At 38.9% G+C, this 19,618-nt stretch overlaps 1 protein-coding gene across 9 annotated transcripts in view; it reads right to left on the reverse strand.

Moving 5' to 3' along the window:
- AGTPBP1 (ATP/GTP binding carboxypeptidase 1) overlaps positions 1-12,507 on the reverse strand; it is a 66,666-nt gene extending 54,159 nt beyond the window's left edge. For 4 of the 9 annotated variants that reach the window (XR_010083433.1, XM_063422212.1, XM_063422218.1 and 1 more), the window contains exons 1-3: positions 12,367-12,501; positions 3,517-3,634; positions 2,430-2,500 (exon numbers count right to left, since the gene is read on the reverse strand). Coding sequence is in view for 8 of the 9 variants with exons in the window: in XM_063422212.1 (XP_063278282.1) it covers positions 2,430-2,461 (32 nt within the window). In the remaining variant the exon portion in view is untranslated. Of the gene's footprint in view, positions 1-2,429; positions 2,501-3,516; positions 3,635-9,726; positions 10,057-12,117; positions 12,268-12,366 lie in introns of those variants that run through there. The other 5 variants (XM_063422215.1, XM_063422217.1, XM_063422216.1 and 2 more) reach the window with 5 other exon arrangements.
- Positions 12,508-19,618: the final 7,111 nt, after the last annotated feature.

Below are 19,618 nucleotides of genomic sequence, written 5' to 3' on the forward strand. Positions count from 1 at the left end.
AATAATTTGTGCTCCAGTAGTTTTGCAGATCTTTCGAGCTTCAAGTTGTCTGTAATTTCAACAACTTTCTTCTCTTACAGATCATTAGCAAAAAACCAGAATATTTCCCACCATTAGCTGTAATCAGAAAGAGAGAGAGCACATCCAGCAGTAAATTGTGCACCATTTCCTTCTGACAGCCATCAATTACCACTGATCTTGTATCCAGTCAGTGCTCCACTCTGTCCAGAGATAACCAATAATTATTATTCTCTGATAGATTTACACTTTCTTTAATCATCCTGAGGTCAAGTTTACCAGGCTTAGTTGATCTGGTACAGTTCATGTCTCCACAGGCAGGAAACTCTTCAGCCCACATTCAAATGCAATAGTTCAAAATGCTCCTCACACCACCACTTTGCCTGTATAAAGGAAACACCTCTGTCCTTAAGTCAACTGTTACCAAAACTTAGAACATGACTCTAGCTAACCAGGGGGCTTTGTGGATCTCCTCCTTCTCTGGTCAGGAAAGCCACAAGTAGATAATCAGGCAGCATGCCCAGACAGTGAGGAACAGAGGACTTCAGGGCTTCACACTTGAAAGAGAACTACCTCAACAAGGGGTTCACATTTGAAAGGGAACTTCCTCAACAAGAAAACTTTCTCTCTTCTCAAAGAGAGCTTTCTCACTACAGGGACACTTTCAATCCCAAAAGATTTAAGCACTTGAACTCTGATCATGAAGAAGTGCTAGATTCACAATCCCTCCATTAATCACTGTATGCCCCTTTCAACTAAGCAAATGCTAAAACACATCATTATAGCTTTCTGTGTGTCTACCCACAATGAGAAAGGTAACTCTAAGCCACGGCTGCTCATAAAAACTCAATTATCTTAGAATGGTTTTTGCCTATTCACCTTGCAAGAAGCCTTACAAAATAGTCAAATGAAGGATATCATCAGTTTCTCAATTGTACCTATTTCCTCTGAAACTGCCATTTGCAGTCAGCCAGTACACAGAAGTATAAGGGAGTTCCTTCTTCTCCCACAGTAAACAGATCTGTATTTTGGCACATTACCATGAGCCTTTAAACCCTATTTTAAATCAGGCAGGCTTCTCATGAGTTTGTTCAGATTTTATTCCAACACAAATAATTTCAGACTATGTTTTTTTCTCAACCACAGTTACCAAGTAGTTGATAGAGAACTGATCAGTTCGTAGCTATCCCTGTACACAGAGTCACCACAACTTATTCACGACTCAGGGAACAACTGTTTTGAATTACAGAGATGAAAACTTTGATTTTGACACTAAGAAGAACAATGGCTCTTAAGCAGCAACTCTGCAAACACCTGATATTCTTTGTGATATTATATTTTAAGCATTATAATTTGTAGTATTTTCAAGAATACTCATTGCTGACAGAGAGCTTTGCTTTTCATAATGCCTAAGGGGCTAGTCTACCATAAGAACAAAACATAAAAGTTTTTTTACCATTTCTTTGATCTACCCCTCACAAAAACAGGAAAAACCAGTCTGGTATCAACTCTAACTCTCTTCCACCCAAAGCCAGTAAAAGTATGGATGATTCTACATGCAAGAATTTAAAGTCAAATTTTAAATAGATCCCAACATACAAACGTAATTCACAGTAGAGCATGTTCTCCATGAAAATTCATCTCCTCACACAGAAAATAACTGGTACTTTAGAAAACTAAGACTGAAGCCAAAATGCCCAGTTCTGCTGAGTTTAACTTTTTTTTATCTGATGAGATGGTTTGATTTAATGTCTTAATCTAAATGTGGTTTAATCTGTGCTACCTTAAGAAAAAAGTAAGATTGAAAGCCTCTGAATAGTTTCCTGATGCTTAATAGCCTTCCAGAGATAATTTCACAAATTTACGAAATTCTAGCTAAGACAAGTTCACATGGAAATAACAAACACAGCTTTTCAACATGATATCTTCTGCATCCCACTCTGGTTTGTCCTAGCTATGTGTTGGATTGCAAGATTGTTGCAGGATGATACCCATGACAAATTCATGGCTTCTTACACAGTATTATAAACTTCTTTAATTCCTTCAGTAGAAATAACTCTGTGTTTTGCCAACATGTGCATAAAAATATGAAATTAATTAACTTTTCAATGAAAATGAATATGTATTTTATATTCAAACATGTCTAACACTAACTGAAAATTTAGACTTAAGAATATATTTATTATATGTGGAGATAATTTGTGTTAATCAATATTGACTCCCTCAGTGTTCCAGGACACCAACTTGTGCATCCCTACTAGAGACCCACAATGTGTATTTTATTTATCTTCTTACTGAGGTAAAGATGTTCCTACTAAAAAGATAAAGATAGTCTTACTAATATAAAGACTGTTTTTTTCACAAATCTCAAATAATCTGATGTCAAGAGGTGGCTATAGTTTTAAATTTACCCTTTTTCAGATGATGTTTTTGCTTTGTTCATATCGGAAATATGATTCTTCAAATCACCATCTCTGAAAACCTGTAAGATATTAAACAAGTAAATATTATTGCTAACTTTTGTTCTTTAGAGAAGAAATGCTGCCACCTTCACTAGAAATGCTAATTTAAGTTAATTCACACTGATTGCATTTTTTCCACACTATCACAAGCTCTTCTCTCTTCACATTATTTGATCCAGCTTTTAAAATAAACTATTGCATTTTAAGTATGGAGTATGATTCTGCACTATAATTTAGGCCTACCAAAGTTCAGAAAGTCTAATTACAATAAACAGAAACTTGTACCAGTCATTTACTAGACATTATTTTCCTGTCAATGACAGAATTTTATCAATTAAAGTTTTGATGAAACCAGTAAATACACTTTTTAAACTTACTTGACAATACTATGAGATGCCACAACATACTGGTTTCTGACTTCCCTTTTATGTATCTATAGAATAACTAAGGCTAGAGGCACAGTGAGAAACATGGAGTATTTGGTGTTCTTATTTAAGCAAGACTTCAATACATTCCTTGGACAGAAACCATATCATGCCGAGGACTCAATTTTCCTATCCATCTAAGGACATAGTGTCCTCAGGGCACACTGCTTCCTCAAATGGTGCCTCCAAGCAATTAAGGTTGCCGTCTACAGGACCATTAACTGAGCACCAGTACTTCCATCTGAGATCTACTATTAATGAGAGACTAATACTCTCATTATGAAAAAAACCCTGTTCTCCAAGAGCACAGTGGTTAATTTAAAGGCAGAAGACAGAGAAAAGGGGAAAATGGATGTTCAAAGGTATGGGTACTGAGAATGAATAAGATAAAGCACTCTTTTCTTGGGGAATACAAGCTAGAAATTCAGCCAACTACACATACATACAGCTGCCCCCCATCCCCATCTTCCCAAAGAAATGTGTAAAACCTCTCAAAAATCCTTATTGTTCAGCCTGTAAAAATAATCAGGCTTCAATTACAAGTAAATTCCACTCCACTGCTAAAAGCCTAAAGCAGACGAAGTATGAGACAGGCTTATTTCCAGACTTACCTGACAGCAGAATCTTTTCCCAGCAGCCAGACTCTTCACAAGAATTCCAGCTTGACTCAAGTTAACAGGTATTGTAGCTTTGTCCAAGTACCCTTCAGGTGTAAACTATCTTGAAATCCTTCAAACAAAAAAAAGTAGTTACAAGAGAAGAGCTGTGTCTACCACATTACTGACAATTTCATGAATTATAAAGTCTGGATTGTTCCAACCAGGTTGCAGGTCTTACTGGGTGGAAATCAGACCCTTGGATTCAAGTAACCAAGAGCTGTTTTGCTTGCAGCAAAAGTAGGACCTGCTGTCATGCAGATGATGAACAGTCTGCCAGTGCCAATAGTGTCTATATATTATTGTGGACTGAACTGCTGTACAAGTGGAGCCAGCTAGTGAGGTGAACCATCTTGAACTGCAAGGTCTTAGTCTGTTTGCCTAAATTAATCACAAAGTATTTCAGCAAGCACTGAAGTGCCTACTGATGCCCCAGGTCAAGGGCAAAAGTCAAGTAAAAAAGAAAAAGCACAAGAACAAAACCAAAAAAAACCTCAACAAAACTAACAACAGATGAGAAGGAGCACAGAAAAAATGAAAAGAGAAATGCACACAGAGCAATCTAGAAAGTTGTGGTGTGTCATTTATAGACACTAAAGTAAAAAAAAAATTCTTTAACATCTGACAAGGTCATGCAAAAAAAACCTTCCAAATTAATTTAAAACTTTTAATAGTATCCTTATTTTGAATAAACACTTGACAGAAAGCTAAAGGCAGAAGGTGAATGAGTTTACACATATTTTACGCAATGCCACTTGCCTTTCAGTGGTAGCAGAGCAAATGAAAAATGAGCATCAGTTCTGCTTGTAAAGGACCAACAACAGCTGAATGAAAGCACTTCAAGTTGGAGGGAAGCAGAGGAGAGCAAGGAATTGCTGACTAAGTAAGACTCCAAGTCAAAAAATGCTGGATTCTCTGCAATCTCCCTTTGCCTTTTCACCTTGCCTGTGAAATGTTATCTCATTCATCCTCCCATCCAGACAGGGGAAATAGGCAGTCTTCACAAGATCAGAAAGCTGCACTGTAATAAATGCTGTAATAATGCTGTCAACAGTACAATAAAATAAATGGCCTGCATGAAGTTACATATAATTTTCACATTTTCCTTTCTCCTCAGAAAAGCACATATTTACCTCACTCCTAGGTGAATTCTTTATCACTGAACCACTGAGTCACCCTCTCTGCTGATCCACCTTTTCAATACCCTGAAAATTTGACACTCATGCAAAAGTGAAGAGCATACCCCCTCCAAGTATTTACCTTTCATATGAAATTTTGGCATTTGCCAAAATCTAAGAATAACATGGAATCCATGGAACTTCTAGCTCTTGGATAAATACTCTAACCACAAAAATACTCTACCAAATGGCAAGGACAATCACGAGCCAATTTTCTTTTGCTCAAAACAATGGCTAAAGAAATAAACTTGCACTGTTTCGTTCAGATCTCATATTCAGATGTGTCTATTAGGCCTTACTGGGAGTGCCTACAGAGGACTTGTACAGACTCCATCCTCCTGAATACTAAGTTGATATATATATATGTACTATTGCTCAGCCTCTCCAAGACAGCAATAGTTCTGGTCAGATGTCGTAACAGGATTCAGAGGAGATTTTACTGACACAAGAGGCAACACAATTGCTTTAAACTGAAAGGAGGAAGGTTTAGGTTAGACACTAGGAAGAAAAAACACATAGCCACCATTAAAACAGCTTAGTGCTGAGCATTTCTGCTGTCATTTTAATAACATCATAGTTGAAAAAAATTCTCATAAATTAAACACAAAATAATGTCACATCTGAGGCTCAAAACTTTTATTTTAACCAACAGCACCTCTACTTTTGTGTTAGGTTTTTCTTCCTCACAGAAACTGGCAGAAATTCCACCTCTGAAAACCACTGAGAGTTTTCATGCTAAAATCCTGCTATAAAATTTTTCTCTTGTGAAATCAAGGATAATCTCTCTGTTACTGAAGCTGAAGGACATTCTCAATTTACATAAACAGAATTCATATGTTCAATAGACCAAGATACTTTAACACAGAACATGCCTGCCTTGGAAGAATAAATGTAATTAAAAAAAAAAAATACTGAAGTACTTTTGCATTTTCTTTACTTAAAAACCTCTCGCCCCTCAAGAAACTAGCAAGATCAAACAACCACACACAAGAAAACCAACCAAATAATTTTTTAAAACCCCACAAAATCCCAACAACAACAACAGCAAAAAACACAACCAGAGAATAGATTACTCCAAAGAGCCAGAGATGTCTGAAATTTTCCATGGCTAATACTAGGATTTTCCTGTAAAGTACTTTGTAATTACATTCCAAAAAACCCCACAGTTCTTATCAAGTAAAACCAGAAAAATCAAAATCAAGTATGGATACAGAAAGCTTACCAATACTACTGAATCTGTTCTACTTGCACCATATTCTCTTAAGTTTTTATTTTCCAGAAACTTATTTTCTTAATAAATATTATATAGAAAGGCATATTTTTGCATCAGTTCAGTATACAGTAAAACATGGTATCTTATTATCACAAACAGAGGAGTTGCTAGAACCACATATCACATTATACTTACCAAGAGAAAAAACAAAATTTAAGTTTTTTATGTCTATCTACCACAATAGCTCTGCAAAATCTGTAAGATTGTTCATCTATACATACATATCTCTGTGTTTTGCTTTGTATCCAAAGCTTGGTGCAACCCAAAACATTTTCAAAGCAAAAGCTCAGACTTCACTTTTGATTATCACAAAGCTACTGATTTGAAAGGTGAAAAAAAGTAACCACGAACAAGTCTGCAGCAACTAAGTCATTATTTTGATGTGTACTTACTTATCAGATAGAGCAAGCAAGTAGCTGAATAAAATCTTTGGTAAATGCTACAGTACAAAAAAAGGGCAAATTAGTATGCAAAAAATGGAAGAAGTACAAAATCTCAGGTGACAGAATAGTGTCAAAATGCAACACATTAAAAATTAAACAGAAAACCCATAAATATGAACTGAGAAAACATGTAATTATTTAGATGTTCACAAATGATAGGTAGAAGAAAACCTATATTGAAACCCCGAAGGTGTTTGCTTTCTGAGGTATGCTTCCAAAAGCACTTCTACCTCTCATAGAAGTACATGTGAGTTCCCCCAGTTCGGTGCAGATTAAATCACAAACAAATGCACCTTTCATACTACCTCATTTCATGCATCCCGAAGTCTCAGCAGCTATTCATGGGTCAAAATATTCTTTTTCGATGTACTTATAAATCTGTTTAAACAAAACCATATAAAAAGACTTCTGCATTCTTTGTGCTCTAGGCAATCTGAATTCCAAAATACCACTTGTGGTTTACATTTTTAAACCTTGAAGTAAATTGTTTGCAAGAACAGACTGTTTACCTAAGTGAATTTACACTTGTAGGAATATACTCTGTGTAAAAAATTCAGGACAACCAGCAAGAGTCATGGTCTCTGTCCCAACAGCAACCTACCCAAAAAGCTTGTAGAGAGCAGGTAAACACCATGATAACTAGCATTCTATATATGGCAAAACCACACTAACAACATACTACACAGAAATGAGCAGTATGTTACCTACATTACACAAAATAATTATTCACCAGGACAGCAGAATATTCTTTCTTTGAAAGCAGTAAGAAATGGCCACTGCTATTAATACAGTGGTGCAGTCTCTCCCATTTCATCCTCTTGCACCATAAGGAGGACTGCCCATTTGCAGAAGTTTCAGCAATTACACCTTAAATAGCTCCTTTGTCTATTTAATCCTTTAGTCTTTCATACGTAACATATTGTTTTCCAGTTCAGTGTCTCAAATGACAACTTATACAACTATCTTTTTGAAAAAATGGTTGGTTGTGGGTTGTTTTTTCAAGAATGCAGTTCTATTTTAAAACCATGTAAACTAGCAAAGTTATTGCATGTGAACAATTTCCTTAATAAAAACACGACGCCTGATGTTAGGTAAAAAAATCTCACAAGTTATTTGGGGATGCCAGAGTAACTAGCAGTTACAAACTGCTTTATATCCTAAAAGCTCAATCCACAGAACAATCCATAAAAGCTTTGGTTACCTGTAAACAATCCTAAAAATCTGGAGAAATCCTTCAAGCTCCACAGTTAAGTTTCAAGTTGGCAGACACTACATTTTACTCAATCACAATTCAGTACAGAACCATATACATAAAGGACGATAAGTAACGTGGTAGTGAGAATCTGTTTCCTGAAGTCGACTATTCCTAGCCCAGTTCCTGACTCTTTACAAGCACTGGAAAACAAAAACAGAGACGTCCCCCTCCATGTCGAATCTTACGCTGTGTTTCACAGCAATTAAAGCCCTAGTCAATAGCCCAGAAAGAGTCAATTATCAGGACCAGCTGTTTGTTTTTTTAAATAGGATGGAATGGCCTTGAGCACACACTGAACAGCTACCTCTTCCAAAGACTTTAATATATAACAGTACAAAACATTTTAGCGCCATCAATGTATTATAACATACCTAAACTACCTTAAAAGTATTTCTTCCATGAGAAAAGGTTTGTTCAATATAGTAGAAAAACTACAGATATTTTTCTTCCAGATGTAATTTTAAGACTTTATGTGGAAATGCAGAAAATAATCCCTTATATAATGACTATCCAGCTCCTCTAAGCAGAAAAAAATAAGTTTTTGGTGGAAAAGAGTCTAATTTGTAAATCTAAAACAAAATGAAAAGGCTAACAACCTTCACTAGTCAAAGAAAAAATACTTTTGAAAATCAGTTAATGCCTTTCCCTTATGACATTTGCTATAAATATTCATAGTAGGGAACAAAAAAGTCAGCTGATTAGCTTACCCATTGCTGCATTATAGCAAAATGACGACTTTTTGACGTGACTAGATAAACTGCAGCATAAATTCAGACGTTCAAAATGATATACATAAAACTTCACAGATGACTAAAGCACCAAAGTCCTTTACAGCAGGCTGCCAACTATGCCATGCAGCCATTACTACCAGTCCACTTGACTGTAAAAACAAAGTCTGACAAAAGTAGCCAAAAAAGCTAAGCAAGCAAACAAGAAAAGCATTTGTTGGGAAAGGAGCAGAATAAATCACCAGTACTTTCTTTCTTGCCTGGAAAGAAGCTCCTAGAAAGTTACTGGCATTGCAAGCATAGGGTTACTTCAAGATATGACAAGCTCGCTGTCATCAGGGTCACATAGTATCACGTTCAAAGCTTATGTGATTTAAGCTGACAGGAATACTGCAAAAGTCAGCTACTTCTTGCCCAGCCGGCATAACCTTTTTATCAGGTAGAAGGTGAATGGCACAGAGAGGGAGAAGGAAGCAATAAAAATAGCCAGAAGGAAAAGGATGGCCACAGCAGAATATAAGTATTTCCCTGCACCAAGGGCTGAACAAGAACTGGAAACCTAGCAACTTTTGCCAGCTCTTGGAAAAGCCTAATAGAGTGGCAAATGTCAATGTTAGCTTCGTGATAATCAAAGTGAAGTCTGAGCTTTAGCTTTGAAAATATTTTGGATTGCACCAAGCTTTGGATACAAAGCAAAACACAGAGTTACATGTATGTATAGATTAACAATGTCAGAGGTGCTTTCTAGCACCTAACCCAGTGATTGCTGCTTTGGGTTACACTGTCTTGATAGGTAAGGTCAGTCTGTAAAAACATCAGCTCAAAGATCTACTTCCTAGTTCACAAACTGAGTAAAGCAATCTCTCAATCCTGGTTTTAATCCAGATGAAAAAAAAAGAAAAAAGAAAAAAGAAAAAAGAAAAAAGAAAAAAGAAAAAAGAAAAAAGAAAAAAGAAAAAAGAAAAAAGAAAAAAGAAAAAAGAAAAAAGAAAAAAGAAAAAAGAAAAAAGAAAAAAGAAAAAAGAAAAAAGAAAAAAGAAAAAAGAAAAAAGAAAAAAAACCCAAACAAAACCAACCCAAAACAAAACAAAAAATCCAGGGCTCCATGTTGCAGATTTATCTATTCAAATATACTTGAAACCCTTCAAACCCTTCAACCTCACTGGTGTGCAGAAACACAAACAACAACCCATAATACTCCCAGTAACCATTCTCACTTTCAAAATCTTGATTTGTACCATTTAGCTTATGAACTACATTTGGAACAATTAAAAACAGTATTACCTACCTCTAGTATGCAAAGCCCTGGATACCTTGTTTCTCAGAAATTTTTAATTTTATAAAGGATGTAGTAGAAGTTTTTATGTGCCTTCTAATATACTAGATATTTTAGAGTGACATTTTCAGGACTGTTGCCTCTGCAGTTGTTGCAAAAGAAAGGAAGGATGTTTGGGTGCTCCCTCCTCTTTGCTACTTCCAGTCTTTCTATGGTTACTGCATTTCCAAATGGAAACCATGCTGAGTCATCCGTGTGTCCAGTACACACACTGGATAGTTCATAATCTTCTTGATGCTTAGCACAGGATATTGGACAGTTAAGCTGTGGATAGTGCAGGGCCTGAAAACATACCCAGAGATACACTGCTGTTACAAATCTCTCCTAAGCACTCACACAAGCAGCTGCCTTGTTCAGCACTCTCACGCTCACTCCCAGAAACCTGACTTCCCCTCTAAGTTCTTCAGGAGGAGTTTCAACACCTCAATTACTACAGTTATACTCCAGAGCCAGGCCAGCTTGATTAGCACTCAGTGCTTTGGGACATTAGCAATTTGTATCCCGGGAGCAATCTCCTAAGAGCAAGAGGCTCACAGATACTGGAATTCAAGGAGACGTTTCAAATAACACATCAAGAGCCAAAAAACAGGTGATCCCCAACTATGTCTAGCAGAGTATCACCATGAATTTTAAAGACTGCAAAGCTTCTAATCATGAGACACACTGCTGACAAGCTGCTGAGTGAAAAGCTGAATGTCTTTCCTAAACTAAAACCTAAACACAAGATGAAATAGCAGACTCCTTCTGTAAGCTAAAAGGACTTCAGCAAGCCCTTCTCCTTTTTCTCTTTACATGTAGCTTCTCACTACATGTAATTTCAGGGAAGTTGCTCCCAGCAGCAGTAAGATAACTAATATAAATCTTCTGCCAATACAACTGTATATTTTTTAAGCTCAAAAATTTCAGTTTGGAAAATAATCTGTGAACTCCTTGAACATGTAAACTAAAATATGAGCACACCAATACCTCCAACACCTGAACTGAAAATTAAGCCTGAGTATCAGGTATTGCTTCACACAAACATGTATCAGGTGTCACTTAACACACCAGGACTATTCTTCATTTGAGGTCATTTCCACTCTTTTTGAAAAAAGTAGAAGTTTTTTTTTTTTTTAATGAAACTTTTTTAAAAAAGGGGGTTTTTTTAAAAAAGTATTTTGCTTAATTTATACTAGCATAAAACACCCAATCACAGTAGTGAATTGAAACATCAGAAACCACGAGTTAAAATTATCTTGATGTTCAGTAGGAAAGAAGATCCTCTTGTTTGATACTCCTGAGCCCAAGACATAAAGATATTCCAAAACAGACTTGCACTGACAACACACAGTATGAGGTATAATTTTCAGAAAAACTCTTTGGTCATAAGTATAATTTCAGTGAAGGATTAACCATAAGGTGGGGCTATCCCACCAGCAATATCCAGCCACTCAGTGTTACACAAAATAAACACTGAAAGCTACCTGCAAAACAGAGAAGCCTTTTCATGACGTATAACCTATAAAAGTAGTGCAGACATGCATTTTTTAAAGGAACATCATTCACAAGAATACACTCATTGGAGAGCTAAGTTTCTAATGCTGGAAAAACTAATACACAAAAATCAACATTAACACCACAAGGCTATACTAAAGTTTCCTGGTGTTTTTACACCATATAGGTACAAATGAATTCACTTTTTGCCTATACATCCTATAGAAAGCTTACTGCTCTAAGTAACCATAACGGTTCGTCCAGCTGAGGATTTCTAAACATCTCACACAAAGCTCGGTACATTAAAGCAGTTTACACTGAAGAGAAACACTACCCTACCCTGATATGCGACCTACTTCTCAAACCTTCTTCGTCGAGCATTTTGAACCAGTACCTACAAAGAAATACTTGCTGTGCTAGATTTCCACCACTGCAAGAAAAGGCATGAAAAGGAAAAAAAGAAAAAGAAAGAGAAAGAAAAACCAAACCCCAAATGTTAACAAACTCCTACCCACAGAGCGTTAAGGGCAACAGACGCCGGGCAGGCCAAGTCGCACGGCACAAAAGGCAAATGTCACCCCAGCCGCCGCATTTTCCGCCCCATGCCCACGCTGGGTCGCCCCTCCGGCGGGGCAGCGGGGGCAGAGCCGCGGCGCTCGGGGCCGGCAGGGCCAGGGCTCCCCGCAGCCCCGGCTGCTGCAGGGCCGCCGGCAGAGCGGGAAGCGCGCACGGGCCGGCTGCGCGCCGCACCCAGCGCAGGGACAAGACCGTCCCGCGCCGGCCGCGGGGCTCCGTGCCACCGGCGGCTCCAGCCCGCGCCGCGGGCAGACCCGACCGCCGCCAGGCCCGGAAACCAGGCACCGCTCCTACCGTACGGCCTGCCACCATCTCCGCGGCGAGAGAGCGCAGGGCGCGGCTCCCGAGAGACCCGCCGTGCCCGAGCGGCCCCGCACACATCCACCGGTGCCCGCAGGGACGCGCCCGGCAGCCCCGGAGAGCCCGGCACAGAGGAACCCCGCCCCGCCCCAGTCCCAGTCCCAGTCCCGATCCCGGCCGCGGCCCTGCCCCGCTGCGGCCCGCTCCGCCCTGCCCAAGGCGATGCCCGCCCGCGGGGTTCACCTTGGCGGCAGGCGGGGAGCCCCCACTCACCCCGCGGCGCTCAGGCGGGGGCGGCGGCTCCGCGCTGCGCCCCCGCCGTGCCCGTGCGGCGGCGGCAGGACCTGCCCGCACCGCAGCGCGTCACCGGCCCCGCCGCGCCCCGCCCGCGCGCAAGCGCCGCCGCCGCCGCCGCCGTGCCCGGCCCGTCCGGCCGTGAGAAGCGCACGGATGCAGCGGCAGCCGCACCAGTATCTCCCCGGCTGGCCGCGCCCCGCGCCCGCCGCTCACGCCTGAGCAGTCCATGCTTCTGTGAGATGCACAAGTATCTAGTGGGGAGGCGGGGGAGAGGAAGAGGATGGAAGCTGGCTTTTCTCGGTAGTTCGGGAGCAGTAGGACAAGAGGCAATGGGCACAAACGGATGCACAGGAAGTTCCTCGTGAACACGAGGAATAACTTATTTGCTGTGCAGGTGACCAAGCACCGGCACAGACTGTCTAGAGAGGTTGTGGAGTCTCCCTCACTGGAGATACTCAAGAATCCTCTGGATACAATCCTGTGCCCTGTGCTCTAGGATAACCTTGCCCAAGCAGGGAGGTTGGTCCAGATAACCCACTGTCGTCCCTTTCAACCTGACGGATTCCATGATTCTGCAATACCTTCGTGGGGTGCTTCCCCCCAGTCCAACATTTACACACCGTTTCTTGTGGCAGGTAAGCACCTGAACCCAAAGAATTCTACTGCCCAGGGCACTGAGGTGCCACAGAAGCAAGTAAGAAAATTCATAGTGATTCATTAGTCAAAGGCTTTTTATGCCTCCTCACATGCCGGCCACCCATTTCCCCTGAGGATCTTTGCAAAAGAAAAGTAGTACTTCATATGCTTAACAAAACATTTTATGGCAAATTAACCTCCATGTGCCTAGCACCTGGTTTTGAACCATGCATCAGTATCGCTGATGACTTGTAGAAGTGTAGAAGTATTTAATCTCCCTCTCTGACACTTGTTAAACTGGAACAACCAGGTATTTCCTTTTTCATGAAGTTCCTCAAATGAAGAAAATAGCAAGAATCTGTGGCCAAATCTTTATACCAAGTTTACAAATCCGACATGGGAAAAGCAGCCCTTTAGTAAAAAGCCGTCAAACTGAAATCAAGTTTAAATCCCACTTACACCAGTAATAAAGGCACACTCGCTACTAGAACTATGCAAAGCTGATTTCCCAATAACATTGTATCCATGGACTTACCCATTCTAATTCTTGTTCAGCACAAAGGAGATTTCAGATCCTTCAAATTTACACTTTTATTTATGTTATCCTTCAAAGTACAGATACCTGGCTACTTGCAGACCCTGCCCTACACACATCATTCAATCTGCTCACAAAGGCAAGAACAAAGATAGTCAACACTTTTCTATTGTCTAAGCGATAGCTGTGCATTTTGTGTGACAGTTTGCAACTCTTCCACAGGGCTGATTCACCTGAAGGATGATTTACAGTTATTGTTTGTTAGTCCTTTAGCTGGGGTTACAGCGTTAGAAAGTTCTGCTTATCATCCACGCAATGGTACACAGATGATCTGCACAGTGAGCATACACATCCATACCTTATGGACACAGAACAAAGCTGCTGTACTGGCAAGTCAGCAGAAACCATTAAAGTGAGGAGCAGTGAACTAATTTTGTTGAGGTATGACAGATGGGAGATCCTCATCCTCCTATCTCCTATTTATGCATAACTGCTTATACACATTTTAAGTCTTCACCCACCATATTAACAAAAATGGATAGTCAGTTGTCCATTTATTCAGTTACTCACATGGTCTTTCTCCAGAAAATAATTCAACATTAATTACAGTTCCTAGAACTTGTAAACCCATGGGCTATGATCACAACACACACATGTATTGGGAAGGAACTTCCTCCCTCTCTTACAAGTTTCTCCAGGTATCTAGCATGAATGAGAAGAGCATGTTAAGAGAATGCAGAACTTTGCCAGTGCATTGGCAACAGGTAGGAACAGTCTCACTTGTTCCGTAACACTGGTCACACTGGGAAATGGGTACAAGAATACTTAAAACAGAATTCAGTACAGCTACAAGTTGTCTGTGAATTCTATTAGTGGAATTATTTTAAATGCATAGCTCTGTCTAAAGCAAAGGAGAAGATATTGAATAAACTGAAGTATGACGCAGGCAAAGACAAAAATAGTATCAGGCAGGCTCTGGCAAGTAAAGGACAAATAAAGGGGGTGTAGATAAAAATCTCTCAAGTATTTTGAAGTCAGAGTCAGTTTATTTAAGTTAGTTATGAAAATAGTGTTTTAAAACAGCTCTGTATGTGTCCTGGCACATGACAAAAATAAATCAATTAAAAATACGAGAATTTTCTATGGAAAAAAGAGGACCTAACAGTAGCTCAAATTAATTTGAGACTGGCAAAAAGTGTGATTTCATTAAAAAAAAAAAAGAATGATTGAAATGGGCCTAATTAAAATACTCATATCAGTTACTGAAATCTATTAATATTTTTCACTCAGTGTAAACAAAAAATTCAGAACATAACTGAATATTCATCTTGATTATTTAACCCAAAAGACTGTTCTATGCAGAACTCATATTTTTACTAGCTAAACGTTTGTTTAGGGAAAGTTAAAAGGTTACTGAACAATTGAACCTAGAATTGGTTGTTTTGGCAGGTTCCAAGTTTAGGATTTGCTTCTATGAAGAACAAATTTGCCTTTAAAAAACCTAACTCTGGTGTACAAATGGAGTAGCAGGCCATTGGTGATCACATTTATATAACAATTCTCACCAATTCAGATGCATTTTACTTATATGAGACAGCAAGAATATGCCCTAGCTTTGTTTTCAAACACAATGCTGTGTGCAAAAGTGAATTGTTTATCCATTGAATTTGTTATGAAGAGTTAATATAATGATTCATTATTCTTTTGATTTCACAAAATTTTGAACACTCCATGCAAAATCTTTTAGCAAGCATACAAAATTATTCCAAACAATTTACATTTAATTTAACCAGAGCAAATAATAAATTGGAAAATAAGATGATGGCGTATTATAGATCCATCAAGTAAAAGCTTGATGGGGAGCCAGGCATGCATCAAGTGACCCACATAGCAAAAAGGCTATGGATGTTGTCTACCTGGACTTTAGTAAAGCCTTTGATACCCTCCCCCCCACAGCTTCTTCCTGGAGAAACTGGCTGCTCATGACTTAGACAGGTTCAGTTTGCTGGGTTAAAAACTAGATGGATGGCTGGGCTGGGGGTGTTGGTGGAGTTATCTGGCTGACAATCACTACTGCAGTTTGCTAGGGGTCACTGCTGGGGCTGGCCCCCAGTGTTTAATGTGTTTAATGTCTTTATCACTTATTTGGATGAGGGGATCGAATAGCACCTCGATTTGCAGATGACACCAAGTCGTGTGGGAGAGTTGGTCTGCTGGAGGATAGGAAGGCTCTGCATAGGGATCTGGACAGGCTGGATCAATGAGCTCAGGCTGGATCAATGATACTCAGCTGAGTATGAGGTTCAATAAGGTGCTGAGACCAACCCTTGGGTCACAACAACCTCGCTGACCTACAAGCTTGGGGGAAAAGAGACTGGAAAGCTGCCCAGCTGAAAAAGACCTAGAGGTCAACAGCAGATCCTGACCTGGGACCTTGACATATGTGGACTGTGTCCAGAGAAGGGCAATGGAGCTGATGAAAGGGCTGGAACACAAGTCTTATGAGAAGCAGTGGAGAGAGCTGGAGGTGTTTAGCCTGGAGAAAAAGGAGAAAAGGACATTCAGAAGCGACCTTATCCCTCTCTTACAACTACCTGAGAGTGTAGCAGGCAAGCGTCGGCCTCTTTTCCCAGGCAATTAGCAACTGGAGAAGAACAGATAGCCTCAAGATATGCTAGAGCAGGTGCACGTTGGACATGAGAAAGAATTTTGTCACTGGAAGAGCTGCTAAGCATTGGAACAAGCTAACCAGAGAGGTGGTGGCATCACCATCCCAGGAAGTGCTCAATAAATGACTAGACATGCAACTTAGGGCTACGGTTTAGTTGACATGGTGGTGTTTAGTCAAAGGTTGGACTTAGAGGTCTTTTCCCATTTTAATAACTTTATGATTTGTAGGAAATTCAGTCTTAGGAATATACCTTTTAATGGTACAATCCATGGATTTAGAGAACGTAACAAATATTTACCAATCTACACATTGTGTGGAAAGGTAAGGACATCAGAGATGTAATAAGTTAAATAAAGAAGCTTACAAGTTTACATAAATCATATTGTGTTCATTTAGTATTGTTGACAAGGCAATACAAGCAATGAATTGAGTCACAAATTACTGACATTTATGCAGAGACACAAGTCTTCAGACAAAGATAGGCTCTTCAGTTCCTGCATTTTTGCAGGCTACTAAAGAAGTATTTACTGCTAAGTAAGCTGTACAGCATGATTTCCAGGATCAGACAATACAGCTAAAATAAACAGAAAATTTTATAAGATAATGGTTAGCCCCCCTAGAGGCAGGTAAGAGTTGTAAAACATTAAAACAAACTGCCCAAGAAAGTTGTGGAGTCACCCTCTCTGGAAGTGTTCATAAAAGTGTGTGTTATGGCACTTGAGGAGGTGGTGTAATGGTGAACGTGATGGTGTTGCTGAGTTGATGGCTGGACTTGAAGGATTTTTCCAACCTTAAAAATTCACTGATTCGATGATAAAAGCAAGGAGAATAAGAAAAAGCTCTTCAAAATAACTTAGTAGGTGGCAATGTGTAAGAATCTCTAGATCCTATCCTGTTCCCTGTAATCAACTAGATGATCATTGTTTCCTATTAAAACTTAACCTCTACTAGTTGAATCTGCCTTGCTATATTCTATTACTGAACAGATCCAGTCAGTTCCAGATAATGAACAGGTCCAGATAACAAAGCTTACAGCTCTCCATCACTCTTAAAAACAATCACTCCCTTCATTTGGAAGCCAACGCTTGCCTACATGCACATTGGAGAATTTGTTTTTGACTCTTTATCTCTAATTTATCTTATCAGTTAGAGCACTTGGTACTTCACCAATGTTGCCTCACCTCTTTTTCACCTTTGAGATGATCTTTTGTGCTCTGTGTTATGCATGTATTTCAGTACATTAAAAAGCACTTTAGTTCAACTTCACATCTGTGCTTCATTAAGCTACTTTAGCCTTTGTAATACTACAAATGCAGTAACACATCAATATTCTTCAGAGAATTCAGAATTCAGAATGCATAGATTTGGTGGATATTTTCATCTAAGTTTCTGGTGACTGGGGGTGGGAAGGAGTGGGCACTGTTTTTCAAAGCAGGAAGAGGACAAGTTTCTAAAGTGATGCACTGTTTCACAGGTTCATACCAAGTCAGCCACTTTTTTCCATATGCCTACTGACAATCACATTTAATTTATATATACAGAATATTAACAAAATCCCACCTCCATGCCCCAATCAAAACCAATAATGAATCTAATCTGTTTCACTCTAACAAGAACCTCCATACCCAGAGTGTAAAAAAAAAAAAATTAAAAATCTACCTGAAGGTCACCTTCTTTCTATTTATGAAGGTATTTGCATACTTTGAGATCTCTCACTTTCCCTTTTCTCCCTGCACCAATTACTTCCCTTAGGACATCCAAAGCAATGGTTAAGTTCCTGAAAAATCAGCAGTACTTTAAGCAAGGCAAAGGTAAAAAATAATCTTCAGAAACAAATATGACATACCTCCTTCTTGGGGCTATGAAGCTATCCTGCAACAGATGACCATTTCCACAATGGACTTAGGATACCTTTTGAGCGAGAGGACAGATCTCTGTTCTTTAGAAAATGATAAACAATTGTAATTTTGTACAAACAGGTCAATAACTAATTCTACACATTTCAAAATCTTTAGAGCAAACATAACAGACATCTTTTAAACCTGAGTTTTGTTTCACACAGTACTTGAAAGACTAGAGATGCATTTTTGCTTATGCCGGTCAAAATTTTCAAAATTTCTTTTACAGGATACCTTTTCAAGCCAAATAGTAGATGACAAGTTTGCTTACTTCTCCTCTAAAGTATCCCTAAAAAATTCATAATGGTTTAGTATGAGTTTCTGCAGTGTAAAAATAGACATCCTGTATTACAAACTCATACAAAATACATCAGTACTTTCAAAATTAATGTAACATCATTTTGGAAAGACAAAAATAACAGTCAGTCAAATGACTAAACCCTAAACTGTCACATGGTTAGCTGAAGTTTTCTTAAACAAAGCAGCCTATTTAAGTCAAGTATATGATGATATGTTCTAACTGTATTACAGGAACAAAGGTACTCCATAATGAATACTGAAGCAAGTTCCTCAGAAGCCCTCCCACTACTTAGTGGGACCTACTCGCACTTCACCAAGACAGAAGCACAAAACGTGCATTGGACATAATCAGCAAGTGTTATATGAATGTTGCTTTTTTCTTCTGTCTTGCTTAACATTGAGAACTACTTTGTGGTGTACTAGACCAAGGAAACAAGGTATACTTGTTTAAAATTCCAAGGCATTTTAAATACTAGTGATTTTTGTAAACTATCCCCACAAAAAATAATAATTGTATGCACAACCTAAAAATAAATAAAAGCCAATTTTATTTCTCTGGATTTTTCCATGTGCATGTCACATGTACCAGAAGTTAGACCAGTCCTTCACAGAATTTTGTCAAGGCACTCCATTTTATCATTTCAGGCTGAAGTGCTTTGATGCTCAAAGCAAAGCATCTCACCTTAGAGGTTATTGCAGTGAACATGTATTACCTTTTTTAAATACTATGGTCATTTCACACACACATAACTTTCATTTTTGATGCTTGGTATTTTTGTCAAGGGAAGTGATAATTACTTATATTTATTTCGGATGAATCCATTGCCATGATTACTTCACAAAAGTCAGCTTATCATTGCAACCATAAAGTCTGCATAGAACCACAAACAGGTATTTGCTAATGGAATACTCTGAAAAACTTCAAACCTTTCAGAAAGTAATTTTTGTTAAATATTGTGGCTTTAAAAAAATAATTTTTAGTGAAATTATTATTATATGGTCTACAGCCCTTCTGTCCTGAAACTAAAAACAGAATTCCCCCTTCTGAAAACAGAAAATCAACAACAGAAGAGAATGCTAGTCAAGCTATCGCTGTCTTCTGTACTAAAGACGGCTAGGTTTCACATACAGATGCTTTAACCACCATCAGGTTCAATA

This window comes from Prinia subflava, chromosome Z, assembly GCF_021018805.1.
Source record: "Prinia subflava isolate CZ2003 ecotype Zambia chromosome Z, Cam_Psub_1.2, whole genome shotgun sequence".
Classification (NCBI taxonomy): Eukaryota; Metazoa; Chordata; class Aves; order Passeriformes; family Cisticolidae; genus Prinia; species Prinia subflava.